At 57.1% G+C, this 18,718-nt stretch overlaps 1 protein-coding gene across 4 annotated transcripts in view; it reads right to left on the bottom strand.

Moving 5' to 3' along the window:
• Positions 1-547: 547 nt before the first annotated feature.
• The window catches only part of USP20 (ubiquitin specific peptidase 20), a 44,378-nt gene continuing 26,207 nt past the window's right edge, over positions 548-18,718 (bottom strand). For 3 of the 4 annotated variants that reach the window (XM_029063163.1, XM_029063169.1, XM_029063164.2), the window contains exons 12-26: positions 18,234-18,371; positions 17,269-17,381; positions 16,405-16,577; positions 15,230-15,324; positions 10,650-10,683; positions 9,924-9,969; positions 8,367-8,547; positions 7,536-7,662; positions 7,271-7,440; positions 7,007-7,088; positions 6,392-6,500; positions 5,987-6,116; positions 4,846-4,917; positions 3,247-3,424; positions 548-2,080 (exon numbers count right to left, since the gene is read on the bottom strand). In XM_029063163.1, the coding sequence (XP_028918996.1) occupies positions 3,264-3,424; positions 4,846-4,917; positions 5,987-6,116; positions 6,392-6,500; positions 7,007-7,088; positions 7,271-7,440; positions 7,536-7,662; positions 8,367-8,547; positions 9,924-9,969; positions 10,650-10,683; positions 15,230-15,324; positions 16,405-16,577; positions 17,269-17,381; positions 18,234-18,371 (1,631 nt within the window). In that variant the 3' untranslated portion in view covers positions 548-2,080; positions 3,247-3,263. The remainder of the gene's footprint in view (positions 2,081-3,246; positions 3,425-4,845; positions 4,918-5,986; positions 6,117-6,391; positions 6,501-7,006; positions 7,089-7,270; positions 7,441-7,535; positions 7,663-8,366; positions 8,548-9,923; positions 9,970-10,649; positions 10,684-15,229; positions 15,325-16,404; positions 16,578-17,268; positions 17,382-18,233; positions 18,372-18,718) is intronic. The other variant, XM_029063168.1, reaches the window with a different exon arrangement.

Genomic DNA, 18,718 nt, shown 5'->3' with positions numbered 1-18,718 from the left:
ACGGTCGCTGGAACGATGTCTGCAGTTGTGTGACTTCCTGCTTAGTGCTTGCTCCGTTCTCTGACCTCAACTGCACGTTTGGCTTGCTTAAGAGAGGGTGACGGGGGTGAGCCTAAGCACACCTCAGAAAATAGAAATCCACCTTCTTTTTTAAAGTTTTTTTGGTTTTGTTTTTTATAGTATTTGGTAAGAACTTACTACGTGCCAGACACTGTACTAAGCACTGGCGTAGCTACGAGATCATCAAGGTGGACACAGTCCCTCTCCCACATGAGGCTCACAGCTTTAATCCCCGTTTTCCCGCCGAGGAGACAGAGGCCCAGAGAAGTGAAGTGATTTGCCCACGGTCACACAGCGGAGACGTGGCGGAACCGGAAATCCTCGAAATCCTAGGCCCGGGCTCTTTCCCCGAGGCCGCGCTGCTCCTCCCAACCCGCCTCTGGCTCTCCCGTGCCTCTTCCGGCAGTGACATCCGCGTTCGGCCGGATCCGAGCCCCGGTCGCCCAACCCACCGCGGGCGCCCGCACGAACACGCGGCAGGCACGGGTGATGAATGCACATGTATTTGGCCGTGACGCTCCGAGCACAAGCTAGAGGACTCGTTACAGTCTATACAGCGGAATTTCTACAACACAAACAATACAGTCACACGCAGACCTAGAGGCTCTGCAGTACATTCGTCGCTCGCCGCAGCAACTCGCCCGGACGGCTGCAGACGCCGACCGGAGCTGGCTCCCCCATCGACCCGCCCTCTTGCCGGGTAGAGGCCGGGGCCCGGGGAAACAGGGTTACAAAGGAACCACTGGCGGATGTCACGGGCGGCTCCCTTTGAAGGACAACCTGCAGGGATTTCACCTCCGGCTCACTTCAGGAAAGGCCGGAGGTCGGAGAAAGAGGCTGGAAGTCTTAGCTCCGAATTCCTCCTCCATTCTCTCTGACTCCTCAGCCTTTTCTGACCCTGGAGAGTCCCCTACCTCCTTCGGACCCCTTGGAGAGTCAGCCGCCAGCGAGCGTGAGTGTCCGCGGCCCGGTCGGCGATCTGAGCCGATCGCTGAGCCGGCTGGGGGCCCTCACCGGAGCAGAGCGGGGCCCGGGCAAAAATCGAAACCACGGCCGTGGAGGCAGATGGGCTCGACTCTCCAGGCCTCGGGGAGAAGTCGCTTGGGGGTGAGTGGGAGGGGAGAGGGGAAGGGGTGCTGTGCCACCCTCCTCGCCGAGGTAGCCGCCCCAAAGGAAAACTGCACTAGCAGCCACGGAACCGGACGGGTGAGGTATCTTTCTTGTCACTGGAGCTCGAGAGACGTTCGCTCCCGCTGCAACCCCTGGAGAGCGGAGCACAGCAGGTGGAGGAGGGGGGAGAGCTGACGTGGATCGGGAGAGCCGAGGGTCCCCTCGCCCCTCGGGAACAGGGAAAGGCTCTTATAAAGGTCAGCCTGGCTCTGCAGCGTGCGGTCGCTCCCTCCCTGCCGCCCCGCGGCCTCCGAGCCGGCCGCCCAAGGCTCTCCTGGAACCCGAACCCGCGCCGCCTGTATGCGACCACGTCAGTGAACTAAACGCTGCAACTTCATCTGCCCCGGCCTGGCTCCGTCACCACTCACCCCACTGTCGACTTCCCCTCCGGGTTTCAGTTCCGCCGGACGCCGCCCTCTGAGGGTGTCGGGACGTCGGACGGAACGTACGGTCGGAACCCACTGCCCATCTGGGGACGATGCCTCCAGCGCCCTCCTCTCAGACGCTCCTGCACGGGGAGCCGGATTACAAGTCTGGGGGCGGAAGGACCCAGATCTTGGGTCTCCAAAGCCGGGGCTCACCTGTCAGGGTTGCTGAGGGCTAGAAGAGGACAAGTCTCGGGGACGACTATTATTAACCTGTGCTCCGCCAGAACAAGAACAAAGACAAAGGTTACAAACAAAGTCTTGGCGCTTCAGCAAGCTTACGAGTAATATATTTCCTAGGTGCAGCATTACTCACTGAGAACCAAAACAATGTTTCTGCCTCTTGACGCATTTGAGTTCCAAAGTGCTCAGCCTCTCTTCTGAGGTGGTCACCACCACCCTCCGAGGAGATCGTCACGGGGGACCTGCGGAGACAGTCGGCTCTCACCGTGGAATGTGCGCTCCGACGTTCACCCCCGCCCCACGCTACTGACGTCGATGTTCTTATATTCTACTCTTTCCCTTATCCCTAATCTACTTGAACGTCATTCTCCCCCCCCTTAGCCCGTTAACTCCTCGTGAGCGGTGTTCGCATCTACCAACTCCGCAATTTTCTCGTGTGCTCGTTACTCACTGTACCTCGATCTCGTCTATCTCGCCACCAGCCTCTTGCCCACGTCCTGCCTCTGGCCTGGAACGCCCTCCCTCTTCATGTCTGACAATTCCTCTCCCCACCTTCAAAGTCTTATCGAAGGCACATCTCCTTCAAGAGGTCTTCCCTGACTAAGCCCTCATTTCCTCTTCTCCCATTCTCTTCTGAATCCCTCCGCCTTGCTCCCTTTATTCACCATCCCCCTCAGCCCTTCAGCCCTTATGCACAATTTATTTATATTAATGTCTGTCTCCCCTTCTAGACTGTAAGTTCGTCGTGTGCGGGGAACGTGGCTACCAATTCTGTTGTACTCCCCCAAGCACTCAGTACAGTGCTCTGCATACACTAAGCACACAATAAACACAATCGATTGATCGCTTAGTACAGGGCCCTGCAGATAGTAAATGCTCAATACCATTAACTGATTGACTGAACTTGGGGGCAGCAGCTCAAATCCAATCCTGCCTCCCCAAACCTGATAGATCCTTCGACCAGGCTGCCCACTGGCACCTGCCATGGAGACGGCCGGAGGGAGCGGTGGGGTGCCCGTCCAGATACGTGACGGCAGCGTATTGGGGAGGAGTCCTTGCAGAGGGCATGCGGAGAAAAATCTCTCAGTCCAGAAATGCGGTGGTGAGCGTACATGTCCTCTCTACTTATTTTGATCTATCAGTCAATCAGTGGTATTTATGGAGCGCTTATTGTGTGGGGGCCCCATACTACGCGCTTGGGAGAGTCCAACACAGAGTTGGTAGGCACGTTTGCCTGCCCGAAACCAACCTACACCAGTTTTAAGTATTTTTACATTTGTCTCCTTGGTTCGTGCTGCGCCTCCCAAGGGCCCAGAGCAGTCGTCGTCGACAGACGTGGCCGCGACTGCTGCCCCAGCCCCAGGAATCCACACCACCCTGGGTTTGGCCCGGGCCCAGGGGGACTCACGGGTCGGTCGACGCCGGTCAGGCCGCCCGGGTCTCGGCCTCGATCTTCTGCTCCCCGTGGAGGCTCTCGGGCTCCTGCAGCTGGGCCACGTTCTGCCGGATGGCGATTTCCGGTCCCCCGCCATACAGGGCGTTCAAGTAGATCCAGGTCTCCTCCGAAATCTGCCCGTAGTCAGCCCCTGCCGAGAGCAGCGGGGCATCCTCGGGTCACACGAGGGCTGTTTGCCAAGGGCAAAGGGCGGCGCAGCCCGCCGCTCGGTCCCTCGCCTTCCCACAATGGGGAGGCTGGCGGGACGCTGCCTAGGGGAAAGGGGAATTTCATTTGCCTGAACTCCCGCTCCGGGAATGGCACGGATGAAGAGCCTCCATTCATCTCCGGATGGGCTCGGCGGCTCCCGCCCTCGCCTGGAGAGCGGAAGGCTCCTGGGCTCGGCGTGTTCAGGCCGCCCCAGGGAGACCCGCTGGAGGCACGGGCAGACATCTTTTTTTCCTGTTATATTCAGAAGCTGCTCTACTCCTCCTGCTTCAGACTGTGAGGCCCAGGAGGGACAGGGACTGTGTCTGAACTCAACTGACAGGTACCTACCCAAGCGCTTGACACAATGTTTGACAAGTACTAAGCGCTTAACAAGTATCATAAAACAAACCGACAAGCTGGGGCAGCGGAGTCCAGGGCCCAGGGGTTACTGTTCAGGGGGAGGCTGGACTAGTCAACCATCTTGTCCCCGGGCCAAGAGGAGTTGGGGCAGGAGCCACCCTGGAGCAGGCAGGTGCCTTGTGTCCAGACATGAAGGTGGAGAGACTGGGGGGTCTGGTCTGGCCTCTTAAATGTTATACTTTGCTCCTCTTTTTTTTTTTTAAAATGGTATTTGTTAAGTGCTTACTATGTGCCAGGCACTGTTTTACGTGCTGGGGTAGATACATGGGACATGGACTATGTCCAATCTCATTAGCTCGTGTCTACCCCAATGCTTAGAACAGTGCCTGGCCCAGAGTGAATGCTTAATACCACTATAATAATATTATATTATGTATGTTAGTAATAGGGTATATTATAGTGGTATTAAGCACTTACTATGTGCCAGGCACTGTCCCACATGGGGCTCACAGACGCAATCCCCATTTTACAGATGAGGGAACTGAGGCACAGAGAAGTTGAGTGACTTGCCCCAGGTCAAACAGCAGGCAAGTAGTGGAGGGAGGGTCAGAACCCAGCTCCTTCTGACTCCTAGGCCCGTGCCGTATCCAGTATGCCACGCTGCTTCTTGTTACGGGCGGGGAACACGTCCGCTAATTCCGTCGTACCGTACGGCCGTACTGTACCGCACCAAGCGCGTGGGTACAGGGCTCCGCACACAGTAAGCGCTCAATAAATACTCCCGATCGACTGATTTCGCATTCGGTTTCTTGAGGCGGAAGAGCAAGGAGGTATCCGGGCTGGTTAACAGAAGCGAGAAACGGGAACTGCCGACTGCGGCAACTGTTTCCCGCAAGCCAAGGAAGGAGGCACGTGACAGCAGCGTCATGGGCCGGGCAGAGGGCGCGCCCTACGGCGGGTCATCCCGTTCTCCGCCGCACCGCCTCCCCCCGGGGTACCCACCTTGCTTGACCTGGATGTGACCTCCTCCCTTGAGCAGGGCGATCTTGCTGTTGTCAATGGGCCCCGGAGGCTCTGGAACAGAAAAAGTGGCTCAGAGATGCAGCTCGGGCATTTCTTAGTTCCGGGCCGCGAACGAGAAGCAAGAAGGAAGCAAGAATCCAACGGCTATCGCTGCACGGAGGGCACTACAATCCCCAGGACAGCCATAAGTCAAGGTTAAGGAGCGTGTACACATGTGGTTGAAAGTGAAGGAGCGTGTTTACAGATAGTCGAAAAGGGTGTCTACCCCACAGCCCACGGCTCCCTGCTTCCGGCTCTGAGGGGAGCAGTAAGGCAAGGCGGTCAAAGGCCAGGGAAGTAGGGGACAAATGGAACTTGGAGAAGAACAAAAAGAATAACAGATAATGGCTAAGCAATCGAGGCGGACTCTGTGGTGTTTATGCGAAGATAGCCACCGTTTTCCCACGGACAGGAAATCGGTCAGGCCTACAAGTGGCAGAGCCCCGGAGCAGCCGAGACTCAACGCTTTTCCCGGCGCTGCACTGGGCTTCCGTGGGTTTAGAGGGCCCCGATTCCGGGCCCCAGCTGGCCTCTCGCTGTCCGGGCTGCTTAGGCCTGACAGGGCCGGGGACGCCAAGCCCCTCCCCATCTCCCCCCGCCCCGGGAGACAAGCAGATGGGGCTGTACTAAGCGCTGGGGTGGAGAGAAGCAAATCGGGTTGGCCACAGTCCCTGTTCCCACGTGGGGCTCACGGTCTCCATCCCCATTCTACAGATGAGGTAACTGAGGCCCAGAGAAGTGAAGTGACTTGCCCAAGGTCAGGCAGCAGACAAGTGGCAGAGCTGGGATTAGAACCTTCTAACTCCCAGGCCCGTGCTCTACCCACTACACCACGCTGCTTCTCGGGTCCTTCAGGGCTCCAGAGACAAGGCCAGCACTTCTCAGGAAGTAGGCAGTAGAGAATCACGGGATCGGAGGTCCCCGGGACCCCGTTTGATCCCGGCGGATTTTGGGATTCCTCCCCTCCACCCGCCCAACAGGCGGGATCTCTCTACTTCTCCGGACGTGAGCGCCGCGGGCCCGGCCCCCCGCTAAAGCACCCCCTCGAGGGCCCCAGCTCCGGCTCTCGCCGGGCACTCACCATTGTCCTTGCCCTTGACGAAGGCCTCCCACTCTCGAAACCACTGCATGCTGATACAGTAGATGACGCTGGGAGACTCCTCTGCCTGAAACGCCTTGTTCAGCTGATGGCGGGGGGACGAGGAATAGAGCTGCCTTGTTAGTCAGGATGGCATTTGAGGAGGCTGGCCTTTCCACAACAATCCAACCCACTGTGTCTCGGGAAGAGTGCCCGGCCTCCCCGGACCTCCCCGGGGGGGATCCTGCCCGGTCCCTTCCCTCTCCTCCCACCCCAAGCCAAGGCTCTTGTTTTCGGAGCATCGGAGAACCCAGCCAGACCCCCGGCAAACCCGAGGGAGGCGGCCAGAGAGCGGGATCGGCCGACGTCCCCTCCCCGCCCCGTCCCGTCCCTCAGCCGCGCACACACCTTGATGAAGGTGTCGATCTCGATCCGCCGGCGCTTCGCCAGGGCTTCGATTTCCACCTGGCAGACGGAGCACACGTACAGGTGGTTCACGGCTGGGCCGCCCCCAAACCTAAATCCGAGCCAGAGAGACGGGGGCAGCACGCCGCCGGGAAGAGCGGTGAATGGGGAGGGAGGGAGGGAAGAAGGCTCGCAGCTGGGATTCCCTCACGGGGCAGGCCCCAAGCCACTGCTGACGAGCGGGAGCCCGTGCGGGAGATCAAGGGGCCCCTCGGCCCAAGGTGACGGGGGAGCCCCCCAAGGAGCTCAGAGAGGCACCCCAAACCGTGCCTCTCGGACCCCTCGAAGTCTAAACGGCAACACCGGGCTTCGAATCTGCCCCACCCGAGGGGAAGGAGATGGATAAATGAGCGGGGAGGGAATTTGAGAAAAGCGTCGGTCATGACGCGGGGGCCTCCCAAACAAGAGCAACGGTCGCTCTTGGCTCCGGGGGAGGACGGACCGGGGAAACTGCAGCCGGCTTGATGCGGCCGAGGAGCCGCGGGCGGCACGGAGGACTGAGCTCTAGCCTGTTGGCTGCGCTCTGAGAGGAGCTCAGAGGCGAGGCTGCCCTCTTACCTGTTGTACAGATATTCCCACACGTTCTGGGGCAGGATGACCACCAGGTCATCGATGTAATGGTATTTATTAGGAGGGATGCCTGCGGAGATAACAAGCAGTGGCATTTTCTGAGCGCCTAGCGTGCGCAGAGCACCGTCCTAAGCGCCAGGGAGACTCGAGGTACGGCGGACGTAGGAGGCACGAGCCCGGTCCACAGAGAGCTTACGATCAAACGGGCTACAAACGATTCCCGGGTTCCCCAGGCCGGGAGCGGCGCCTTACCCCCGTGAGAGCAGAGGAAGGTGTGGTTGGTGATGGGCCCCGGCTCGGCAAAGGTGTTGAATTTATTGAGCCACTCGCGGGAGATGTAGAACTGCAGCAAACTGGGCTCCTTCATGGTGGCCAGGGACACCACCTGCTGCCGCTCCCGCATGGCCTCCTCGCTGCTCTTCCTGGAAAGCGGGGAGAGCGGGCCCGTGGATCGAGGGCTCGGCTGGGTGCCAAATGACCGCTCGCTCTCCTCCCCCATCTTCGCCTCAACCCCCACCTGTAGAACAGGACGTAGGCTTCTGCGTTCTGAACAACCGTTTCGTGGACCTCGGTGACGTACTGGTCGTCAAACTCGTACCACTGGCCGTTGATCACGTTCTGGCAGTAGGCGATGTAGTGGCCACCTACGGCAGAGGACGGGGGGGGGGGGTGCTAGGGGAGCGGCAGGAAACTGGGTGATCGGGGCTTCCTCTCCTCCTACGGAAGAGGACGCCCGGGAGGGGGAACCGGGGAAGAACCCCGCAGAGGGGTCGGCGGTGTGGTACTTGAAGAGGTCCGCTGACGGAGGGATGGTGTGGGAAACGAATAATGGGACCGGCTTCCTGAGAGAGACGGTCAGCGGGGAGGGATGGGAGCTGAAGTAGCTCCGCTGTGGGCTGCTGCGGGTCTGGCCTGGAATACCCTCCCCTCCTCAAATTTCTGACGGACAGTGACTCTCCCTCCACCTTCAAAGCCTTATTGAAGGCCCATCTCCTCCAAGAGGCCTTCCCTGACTAAGCCTCCTTTTCTTCTCTTCTCCCACTCCCTTCTGGCACCCTGACTTACTCAGTTTGTCCCAGCCCCAGAGCAGGTCTATCTGATTTATTTATACTAATGTCTGCCTCCCTCTCTAGACTGTAAGCTTGTTGAGGCAGGGAATGAGTTCGTTGTTGTTGAACTGCACTCTCCCAAGTGCACACAGTAAGCACTCAATAAATACGCCAATGAATGAATGAATTCAATCGTATCTATTGAGTGCTTAGTGTGTGTAGAGCACTGTACTGAGCGCTTGGAAGAGTGCGAATGAATGAAAGAATGAAAGGAAGCAGCGGAGGGCGGCACGACTTACTGCCCGCTGTGCCGTGGTGGCAGATGACGGATAAGAGGTCGTAGGTAGTGATCTGAGAGACGCACTCCTTGGCAAGGAAGGGTCGCAGATCGAGCCCTTCCAAGGGGAAGGAGACGTGGCTGTTGATTTTGAAGGAGTACATGACCTCGTGCCGGAAGCGCTTCAGGTGAATGCACAGGATCTGGAAAGGAGGGAGGGAGACGGGAAGGGAGGAAAGAAGGAGGAGTAAACAGCAGCGCCCTTCCCACCGAGCGGCCAAATCGCGAGGTTCCGGCCCCACGGGCTCACACCGTCGGCCACTTAAGCTGCAGATTCAGCCATAGCCCAGATACTCGGATGGTTTTAGTTGTCCTGACCACAACCAGATTCTCTTTCAGCCCGCGGCCGCCGGAGATGGGCCCGACTGGGGCCCACCAGGGTAAGAGCCAATAGTGCCGTTGGGAAGTAAACGAAATGAACTCAAATAGCCAGCTAACGGTAAAATGCAGGAAGGGGAGACAGTGAAGTTAAAGTCCTCTCTTGGCAGAGTCTAAGCTGTGGTTTTGCCAACCAACTGGCACATCCTCTGAGGGGAAGCGGCCTGGTCTCCGCTGGCCAGCCCACACAGCTTCCAATCCAGATTACCAGCAGAGGTAGTTTTTATGCCCAAACCTGGCTTTCTTTTCTACTAACGATATTTGGTAAGTGCATACTATGTGCCAGGCCCTGTTCTAAGCACTGGGCTAGATAGGAGTTACTCGGGTTGGACATAGTCCCACATGGAGCGCGTCGTCTTAATCTCCATTTTACAGACGAGGTAACTGGCACAGAGAAGTGAAGTGATTCGCCCAAAGCCACACAGACAAATGGAGGAGCTGGGAATAGAACCCAAGTCCTTCCGACTTCCAGGTCCCTGCTCTATCCTGCGGGTCAGTGGAAGGAGCCCGGGCCTGGGAGTCAGAGGTCATGGGCTCTAATCCCTGCTCTGCCAGTCAGCTGTATGACTTCAGGCAAGTTACTTAACTTCTCTGGGCCTCAATTACTTCATCTAGAAAACGGGGATTAAGACTGGGAGCCCCATGTGGGACAACCTGATTACCTAGTATCCCCCCCCAGTGCTTAGAACACATAACAAATGCCATTTTTATTATCCACTAGGCCATGCTTCTTTCCCACTGTGGGCTCTGAAAAATCCCTTGCATTTTGCTTTCAATGGGCTTTTGTCAGACCAGAAGCCCACTGATCTAACAAAGCACACTGAACCTGGACCCGCAGGGCAGAATTCGCTTTACTTGTAGACGGTGAACACCGTTAGCAGGTGAACGTGCGTCTTAGGGCCTCGTGGAGAGGACAAGGGAGGGGAGACCAGGTTTCCTTTTAATGCTTCCGAGCCAGACAATTGCTGGCCTCCTCCCTCCAGTTCACAGTCCCGCTTCCCAAGAGGTAAGCGGGAGATCCGCTAGCCAGGGGCCGTAACCTGACTCTTCCCCTCTCCCCGGCTCCCCCAGGAAATGCTGGAGACCCAGCCCCAAATTAGGGCCGCCCCCCCCCCCCCCACAAGGGTGGAGAGTCACTCACCTCAGGCAGCCGGAGAACTTTACAGTACTTCACCCCATTTCGCAACCTGAGAGAGCGAGAGAGACTGGGTCAGATGGAAAGCCACCCAGGAGGGTGAGGGTGGGGAGGCGGCGCCGGAAATCAGGGTGGATAAAGGACGGGGAACGAGTCAAAGGAGCAGAGCGCAGACTGCGGAAGCTTGATAGATGCCCCGGATGGTGAGGGCGATGACGAGGAGCAGCCCGCTCGTGACAGGGGGGAGATGGTAAGATGAGCCGTCCTTATAATTATTAGGTATTTTGTTAAGTGCTTACTCTATGCCGGGCACTGTACTAAGCGCTGGGGTGGATACACGCTAATCAGGAAGGACACAGTCCCTGTCCCACATAGGGCTTACAGTCTTACTCCTCATTTTACAGATGAGGTAACTGAGGCACAGAGAAGTGACTCGCCCAAGGCCACACAGCAGTCAAATGGCGGAGCCGGGATTAGAACCCGTGATCTCCCGACTCCCAGCCCGTGCTCCAGCCACGATGCCATGCTGCTTCCTGACCCCGCTACCCCGCTTCGGCTGGGCACTGCCAGTTGGCTCTCCGGGCCCGGACCCGCGTTAGACGAGTGGGTCCGAGAGAGGGAAGAGGACGGTGAGGGGAGAGCCGGAAATGAGGACGGGAGGGGAGGAAAAGAAGCAGCCAGAAGAGGCGAGGGAGAGAGGCAGGAAAGAAGAAATAGACGATACACACTTACTTCTTACACCGTTCGCAACTGTACATGTTGTCTCCTAGGGAGAAAACATAAAGGGCCTGAGGTTCAAGGAAAGGGGGAGCTGTGACCAAGAAACTGGGGCCTAGGCTTGGAAGTGACTTTCTTGCCTCGCTTAATGCAGCACTGGTCATCGCAGTGTGAAGTGAGAGGGACCTTGGGAGTAGGCCCAGCCGATTCCAGGCCACGGTTAGTGCCAGGTAGGAGCCCAGAGATGCTCACGGCGCAGAGGGCCCAGGGCTCTGCCCCCACCCCCTCACCCGGGTTAGAGCCAGAGAAGGTGGATTAATAATAATAATGGTACTTGAAAAGTGCTTACTTTGTGCCAAGCACTCTTTTAAGCGCTGGGGTAGATACAAGCTAATCGTGTCGGACACAGACCCCATCCCACGTAGCGCTCGCACATCCCCATTTTACAGATGAGGGAACTGAGGCGCAGAAAAGTGAAGCGACTTCCCCAAGGTCACACAACAGACACGGGACGGAGCCGGAATTAGAACCCAGGTCCTTCTGATTACCAGGTCCGGGCTCTATCCACAAAGCCACGCTGCTTCTCCTGCTTCGGGAACCATAGATGGGAGGAGAGAAGGCCGATTCCCCCGAGAGAAAGAGGCATGGAAGCTCCGACCTATCGGATGCTATCACCGCCTCCGAAGTGGGAGACAAAGATGGGAACCCGGCTACCAGGGGCCAGGCTGCAATCAGGATTTCTGGGCTGTGGATCTCAGAGCTGCTGAGGGCTTACTCGGAGGCCATCACGCATTACTATAATTGCAGCAGAAACCTTTTTCCTCTCCAAGTCACACTCATAGGCCTCGGGTCTTGGATATCTCAAAATGAAGACTGACAAAACAGCCCCTCTGAGGCCCACTGGCTAACTCCAGAATCAATCAATGGGGTTTACGCCAAGCGCTCGGGAGAGTGCAGCATTAAAGAGTTGGTAGCCACGTGCCCTGCCCACAACGAGCTTACGATCTAGAGGGGGAGACAGATATTAATATAAATAATTTATAGATACGTACATAAGTACTGTGGGGCTGAGGGTGGGGTGAATGACAAATGCCGGAAGGCCCAGATCCAGGTGTATAGGCGACACGGAAGGGAGAGGGAGTCGGGGAAAAAGAGGGCTTTATTAGGGAAGGCCTCTCGGAGGAGATGTGATTTTAATAAGGCTTTGAAGTTGGGGAGAGAGGTGGTCTGGCATATGTGGAGGTCAACCAACCAGACGATCATATTTGAGCACTTACTGTGTGCGGAGCACTGTACTAAGCACTTGGGAGAGTATAATATAATATAGTTTGTAGACACGTTCCTGCCCATAACAAGCTTTCAGTCTAGAGGGGGAGACAGGCATTAATATTAATTAATTAGGGATATGTACATAAGTGCTGTGTAGCTGAGGGAGGAGTGGGAAAAAAGGGAGTAAACCCCAAGTGTAATGGCGAGAAGGGAAGGGGAGAAGAGGAAACGAGGGCTTAGTCAGGGAAAGCCTCTTGGAGGAGATGCACCTTCAAATAAGGCTTTGAAGCGGGGGAGAGTAATTGTCTGTCGGATGTGAAGAGGAAGGACGTTCCAGGACGGAGGCAGGACGTGAATGAGAGGTCAGCAGTGAGACAGATGAGACCGAGGTACGGTGAGTAGGCTAGCAAGAGAGAAGGGAAGTGTGCAGGCGAGGTTGCAGGGGGAGAGTTGGGAGGGGACAAGGTGATAGAGTGCTTTACAGCTGATGGTAAGGAGTTTTCGTTTGATAAGGAGGTGGATGGGCAACCACTGGAAGTTCTTGACTGGGGAAACGTGGACTGAATGTTTCTGTAGAAAAAAGATCCGGGCAGCAGAGTGAAGTATGGACTGGAGTGGGGAAAGGTAGGAGACAGGAAGGTCAGCAAGGAGGCTGACACAGTAATCAAGACGGGATAAGTGCCTGCATTAACACGGTAGCAGTTTGGACGGAGAGGAAAGGGTGGATTTCAGTGATGTTGTGAAGGTCGAACCGAAAGGATTTAGTGACAGACTGAGTACGTGGGTTGAAAGAGGGAGATGAGTTGAGGTTAAGGCAGCGAGACAGGAAGGATGATGGCGCTGTCTACAGTGATGGGAAAGTCATGAGGAGGACAGGGTTTGGGTGGAAAGATAAGGAGTTCTGTTTTGGACATGTTAAAGTTTGAAGTGTCGGCAGGATACCCAAGAAGAGATGTATTGAAGCCAGGTGGAAATGCAAGAGGAGGAGAGAGAGATCAGGGCTGGAGATGTGGATTTGGAAATCATCCACGGAGAGAGGGTAGTTGAAGCCACGGGAACGAATGGGTTCTCCAAGGGAGTGGGTCTAGTTGAAGAATCGAGGGAGACCCAGAACTGAGTGTTGAGGGACTCCCACAGTTAGGGGATGGGAGGCAGAGGAGGAGCCCATAGAAACCGAGAATGAACGTCCACACAGATAGGAGAAGAACCAAGAGGAGACAGCGTCAGTGAAGCCGAGGTCGAATAATGTTTCCAGGAGAGGGGGATGATCGACTGCGTTGACGACAGCTGAGCGGTCGAGGAGGATTAGGATGGAATAGAGGCCATTAGATTTGACAAGAAGGAGATTATTTATGACCTATGACAGGACAGTTTCTGCGGAGTGAAAGGGACGGAAGCCAGACTGCAGGGGCTCAAGGAGAGAATGAGAGGAGAGGAACTGGAGAGAGCAGGTGTAAACAATTCGCTCAAGGAAACTGGAGGGGAATGGTAGGAGGAAGATGGGGCAACAACTGGAGGGAGCCTTGGGGTCGGGGAGGGTTTTTTTGTTTTTTAAGGATAGGGGAGACGTGAGCATGTTTGAAAGCAATGGGGGGACAAGCAACTGGAGAGCGAACAGTTAAAGACGGTGGTCAGGGAGGGAAGAAGAGAGAGGGCAAGGGGTGAAGGGATGGGACCGGATGTACAGGCGGAGGGCGGATTTCGAGAGAAGGCAGGAGATCTCCTCTTGAGATACCGCAGGGAGAGACGGGAGAGTTGAAGAAGGGGCAGAAGGAGGGAGGGACTGGAAAGGTTCAGGGGAGATTTCAGGGCAAGGGGTGAAGGGATGGGACCGGATGTACAGGCGGAGGGCGGATTTCGAGAGAAGGCAGGAGATCTCCTCTTGAGATACCGCAGGGAGAGACGGGAGAGTTGAAGAAGGGGCAGAAGGAGGGAGGGACTGGAAAGGTTCAGGGGAGATTTCAGGGACATCACGCCTGATGGTTTCAGTTTCCTCAGTAAAGCAGGTGGCCAAGTCATTATGGGCAAGAGATGGGGGGAGGCAGGAGAGCAGAGGGTTTGAGGAGGGACTGAAATGTCTGAAACAAACGGCGAGGGCAATGGACGTGGGAGTTAATAAGGATGGAGAAATTATTTTGCCCGGCAGAGGAGAGGGCACAGAGAGCACACGTGAGGTGGTCGAGGTCGGCCCGATATCTGGACTTCCACCAGCAGCGCTAGGTAGCTCGTGCACAGGAGCAAAGGAAGTGGTGAACAGGGCTGTGGGCTGGTGCTATGAAATTGACAAAGGGATAGGAGAGCAAGTGAGGTGAATTGAGGAGAGAGGGTGGTGGTGCGGGCATCCATTTCTTCGTCAACGGAAGATAGTTTGGGTACAGAGACTAAATGGGGTGTGACGACTTGAGCGAGTCGGGTGGGGTCAGAAGATCAGAGGTCTCTTTGGGGGAACAGCACAGATTTGCGGGGTAGAGGTTGTGGTCAGAGGGATTTCAGAGTTTGGAGAGGGAAGAGACTGAACAGCGATTAAGGATGATGTGTCCAGGTTTGTGAGTGGGCGAGCTGGGGTGGGGCAGGAGGTCAGTGGAGTCGAGGAATGAGAAAGCGGGCGGCAAAGGGTCATCAGGAACACCTATGTGAATATCCAAGTCCCTGAGGATCGATGGAGGGATGGAGAAAGAGAAGGAATGTGAGAAAGAGATCAAAACTGTTAAAAAACCTGGCAGCGGAGCCTGGGGAGCGGTAGATGACCATTAACAGCATCTGGAGTGGGTGGAAGAAGCGGACGACGTGGGCGCCAAAGGAAGGGAAAGAGAGGGACGGGGGAGGTGGAATGGTGCGAAAGCGGCTTCGGGGAGCGAGAAGGAAGCTGACTCTTTCCCCTCTCCCAGTGAGTCTGGGGGAGTGGGTGAAGATGAAGCACCCCTCTAGAGAGAAGAGCAGGGGAGACAGTATTCATCTGGGAAGGGCCAGGTTTCGGTGATGGCGAGGAGGAGCAGTGAGTGGGTCAGGAACGGGTCAAGGATGAAGGGAAGTTTTTCCGTGATGAGGTGGGGGGTTTCGCAGGCCGCGCTCGGCCTCAGCCGTCGGGGAGGTGAGAGGGAGGATGTGGGAAAGGGGTCGGCGGCAAGAAAGACGAGACCGGGGCCCGGTGAGCGAGCCGGCGCTAGAAGATCAGAGTGCGAGGGCCGGGCTGTAGCAGGAGATCGGTGAGGTGAGGTAGGAGCGGGGAGAACGGATTGTGATTTAAAGCCGACGGAAAGGAGTAGCCGTTGGATGGCGAGGTGGACGGCAAACCGGTTATCCCCGGCCAGCTCTGCTCGACTCACCCTTCAGCTCATCTGCGGCAAAAAAAGCGGCGAGGCAATCTTCCAGGGTGACCACGGGGCCCCAAAACCAGCTGGGGATGCAGGACACCACAAACCTGGACAAGGAAAGGAGCGTGGCTGAAAAGGAGCGGGGACCTCCAAGGAGGTCACTTGGGAAGGCGGGCGGGAGAAGGTAGAGCCCCGCACAGGCTTCAGAAGAGCAGAACCGGGCTCCGGCCGACCCTCACTCCCCCAGTTTGGGGTTTTCTCGGCTGGGGGAGAGGGGCGGGGGAGGAGGAAGAGGAGGAGGAAGCGGGAAGGCAGCGATTCCCAGTAAGCGCCGAGGCTGCGGGGCTGCCGCACCCGCGAGGGAGAGTCCCGCGCGTGCGGAGGTCCCCGGGCACCCGCCGAGACGCCGGGTCGGAGCAGTCCACGGGGACCGCCTTCCACACGGGGTCCCGCCCCCACCGGGGAGTCGGTCCGACCCCCTCGAACCCCGCCGGGCGAAGGGGCCCGGGCCGGGCCCCGAGTCGAGCCCGGTCAGGTTCGGGTGGGCTTGGGCGGCCTCCCCCTCCTCCTGTCACCTGCCCACTCTCAAGCTCGGCAATCGGGGAGGGGGCGGGGGAGCCGGGAAAAGGGACACTAAATGCACATTTAAATATTCCGCTCTGTTTTGGCCTCGTCTCCGGACCCGAGTCGGGGCGGGGGAGAAGCAGCCAAAACCCGCGGGAACATTTAAATCTGTATTTACCTGCGTGTTTGCTCTTGCCGCCGCCGCCACTCCCCGCCGGGGCCATGCCGCACCATGCTGCGTGCGCAGCCAGAGCCACCATCTAAAGGGGCTGCAGCCCCTCTACCATCCCGGCCCTGCGCCCAGGCAACTCTTTAAAAATGTCGGGGGTTCGAGTGGCCCAGCCCCGAATTTTTCAATGCCCGTCGGGCTCAGGCCCCGAAAATCCAGCCCGTGCTGAGCTCTACCGTTGGGGCTTCAGGCCGGGGACCGGTCCGCACTCCTGGATTTCGGCCTGTCCGGCTCTAGGAGAAGGTGGGCGGGTGAGATACAAACGGGGTTACGGGTTAAGGACCTAAGCCCGACAACAGTGTTCAAAACAAGCAAGGGAGGCGGAACGGGGGCCACCCACGGATGGGAGCGGGAGGGGGGACGCTGCGGGGGCGGGGAGCGGGCGGTAACGTACCGTCGGATGTACTCCATGATGTAGGCGATCAAGCCCTGGGCCGCGTAGCCGTCCCCGCAGGCCCCCGGCTTGGCCGGGACGTTCTGGTAGATGGCCGAGTGCAGCTTGGCCAGGTCCTCTTTACCCGGGATGGGCAGTGACAGGTCCTGAAATGTCTCCACAGTGGTGGACACCTGCCGGGGCAGAAGGCGGCGATTCTGGGCTCGGGGCACCCTCTCGGGCGCACGCTTGATGCTTCAAGCCCAGACCGAGTTTCACGGAGAGCGTTGTTGACCGCATCCGAACTCGCTCTCTCTCCTTCCCCCGTCCCCTTCTCTCTGAGCTCTTCTAAAATGCCTTTCCCCCCCGGTGGCCACCCCCTATGTCGCCTCAATCAAGAACTATTTTACCATCGTAACCACCAACTGCCCTTTAGCTACTTGGGAGAGAGGGTGTTCCACAGACTGTGACTCTTACATCTTTATGGACTTCATCCTTGATCAACCGTCATTTTCTTCAAGTGTTCCTCCTCCGTTGCTCCTCAATGGCGGCTGATTTCCAGCCCTCAGAGAGCCGGAAGCCCCGGGCAGGGGCTTGAGCTTCAGCCAGAACTCCCTCTCGGACTCTTGCCATCCCCCTTTGACTCCATCTGGTTATCCCAAACCCTGACTCCCTCTCTGACTCTTGCATTCCCCCTTTCGATTCTTTATGCCCCGTGGCTTCCAACAGGTTACCCCACACCCCGTTAGACTGTTAGACCAGCTTAAGGGAAGGGAGACATCTATTTTGCACATGGATCCCTCCACCAGAGCCCCTAAGGGGCCCCGTCCAGGCCCCGAGGCCACGACGCTCTAACACTTGAATAGCAGCGATAAGGGGACGCACTCTGTCACAGGTGAGGCACTGCACCAGGCTGAGGATGGAGCCATCGAAGATATCGGAGATGACGCTGCGGTATCGGAGCTCCTTCTTCTTTTTCCCGGCAGTCAGCACCTGGGCTAAAGAGGCACAACCCGGGTATCTGTCACCTCCCGTAACACCAGTCCCCGTTGAACTGTACTCTCCCAAGCGCTAGTACAGTTTTCTGCACATACAGAGCGCTCGATAAATACCACTGTTTGACAGATGAGCGCGCACAACCAGACTTCCGCCGGGGTGATGAGGGCGGGGAGAACAAGCTGGGCACGGTTGAGCCGTGAACAGGCGTAGGACAGAAGGTCGAAGATTAAAGAACGGCAGCTCTGGAAGCCAGAGAGGCCTAATGGAGACTACACCGGACTGGGAACCAAGCCCAAGGTAACAGTCCCAATTCCTGCCGTTGACTTTCTGTAGAAACTAGGGCAGGTCACTGGAGCTTAATTTCTTGATGGCTCAGAGTCTCCCCAGCTATAAAAAGAGGATCATTCTATCTCCTTCCTTCCTTGGGATAAGTGAAGTGTTATTTTTGAAATTCCTCAAAAGAAAGATACTATCTACAGTTTAAGTTATTCGAGTGAGTTGGAAACCCTACGACTCGAGAGAATGGAGAACCTGGAGAAGGTCCAGAGGAGATGGCTGAAATGGTTACAGGTACTGGGACTTTTAGCCAAAGGAGGCGTGGGTTGGATGGGAATTTCCAAATACAGCAGGAGGCAGAAGGAGGGGCTAGATGTCTGGACATCTCTGTCTGGGAAGTCTCTTGGGGGAGGTGAAGAGCGTGTGTCAACATATTTAATAGCTCCGGTCTCTCCCTACGGCAGAGTTTCGACCTGTCCAACATCACTCTCTGCCCACGCCAGGCAGCTCTCCAGCTGGAGCCCAGACCGTAGCAACCCTCTCCTCTCAGCTGCTGTTCCCTCTCCCGTGTGTACCTTTCTTTAGGATGTAGGATGGTCCCACTCTCACAGGGCTGGAGCGCGGCGGGCTGCTCGACAGTTTAGAGTGGGTATCCTGGTGGACCGGGCTGCAGGGGCGGGAGGAACAGCGCATGTAAGCATCATTGTCTGGCTCTGGAGAGAGAGAGAGAGAGAGAGAGTGGGGTGGGGCGGGGGGGAGGGAGAGAGAGAGAAGGGCAGCTCTGAAGAGCTGAACTGTTTCCGTGGGGGAAGTGGGGAAGGTCAATTTCCCATACCCGGCCCAGGCAGATCTGACAGATCTGGCAGTTAGACAGCTCCCAAAACGGAGGGCCTTCGCGTTCTCTTGATGCCACACCCGGAGGGGAATCCTAAACCCAGGCTACCTCCCCATGAGAAGTCCTGTGGCAAAGGTGACCCAGGTCTCCACCATCTGCTGCTTTTCCCTCCACTTCGGTGGAAGAAGCAACTCTTCTCTGGCAAAGCAGACAGTTGCGAACATT

This window comes from Ornithorhynchus anatinus, chromosome 4 (genome assembly GCF_004115215.2).
Source record: "Ornithorhynchus anatinus isolate Pmale09 chromosome 4, mOrnAna1.pri.v4, whole genome shotgun sequence".
NCBI classification, from domain to species: domain Eukaryota; kingdom Metazoa; phylum Chordata; class Mammalia; order Monotremata; family Ornithorhynchidae; genus Ornithorhynchus; species Ornithorhynchus anatinus.
This window is presented reverse-complemented; position numbering and strand designations above follow the sequence as displayed.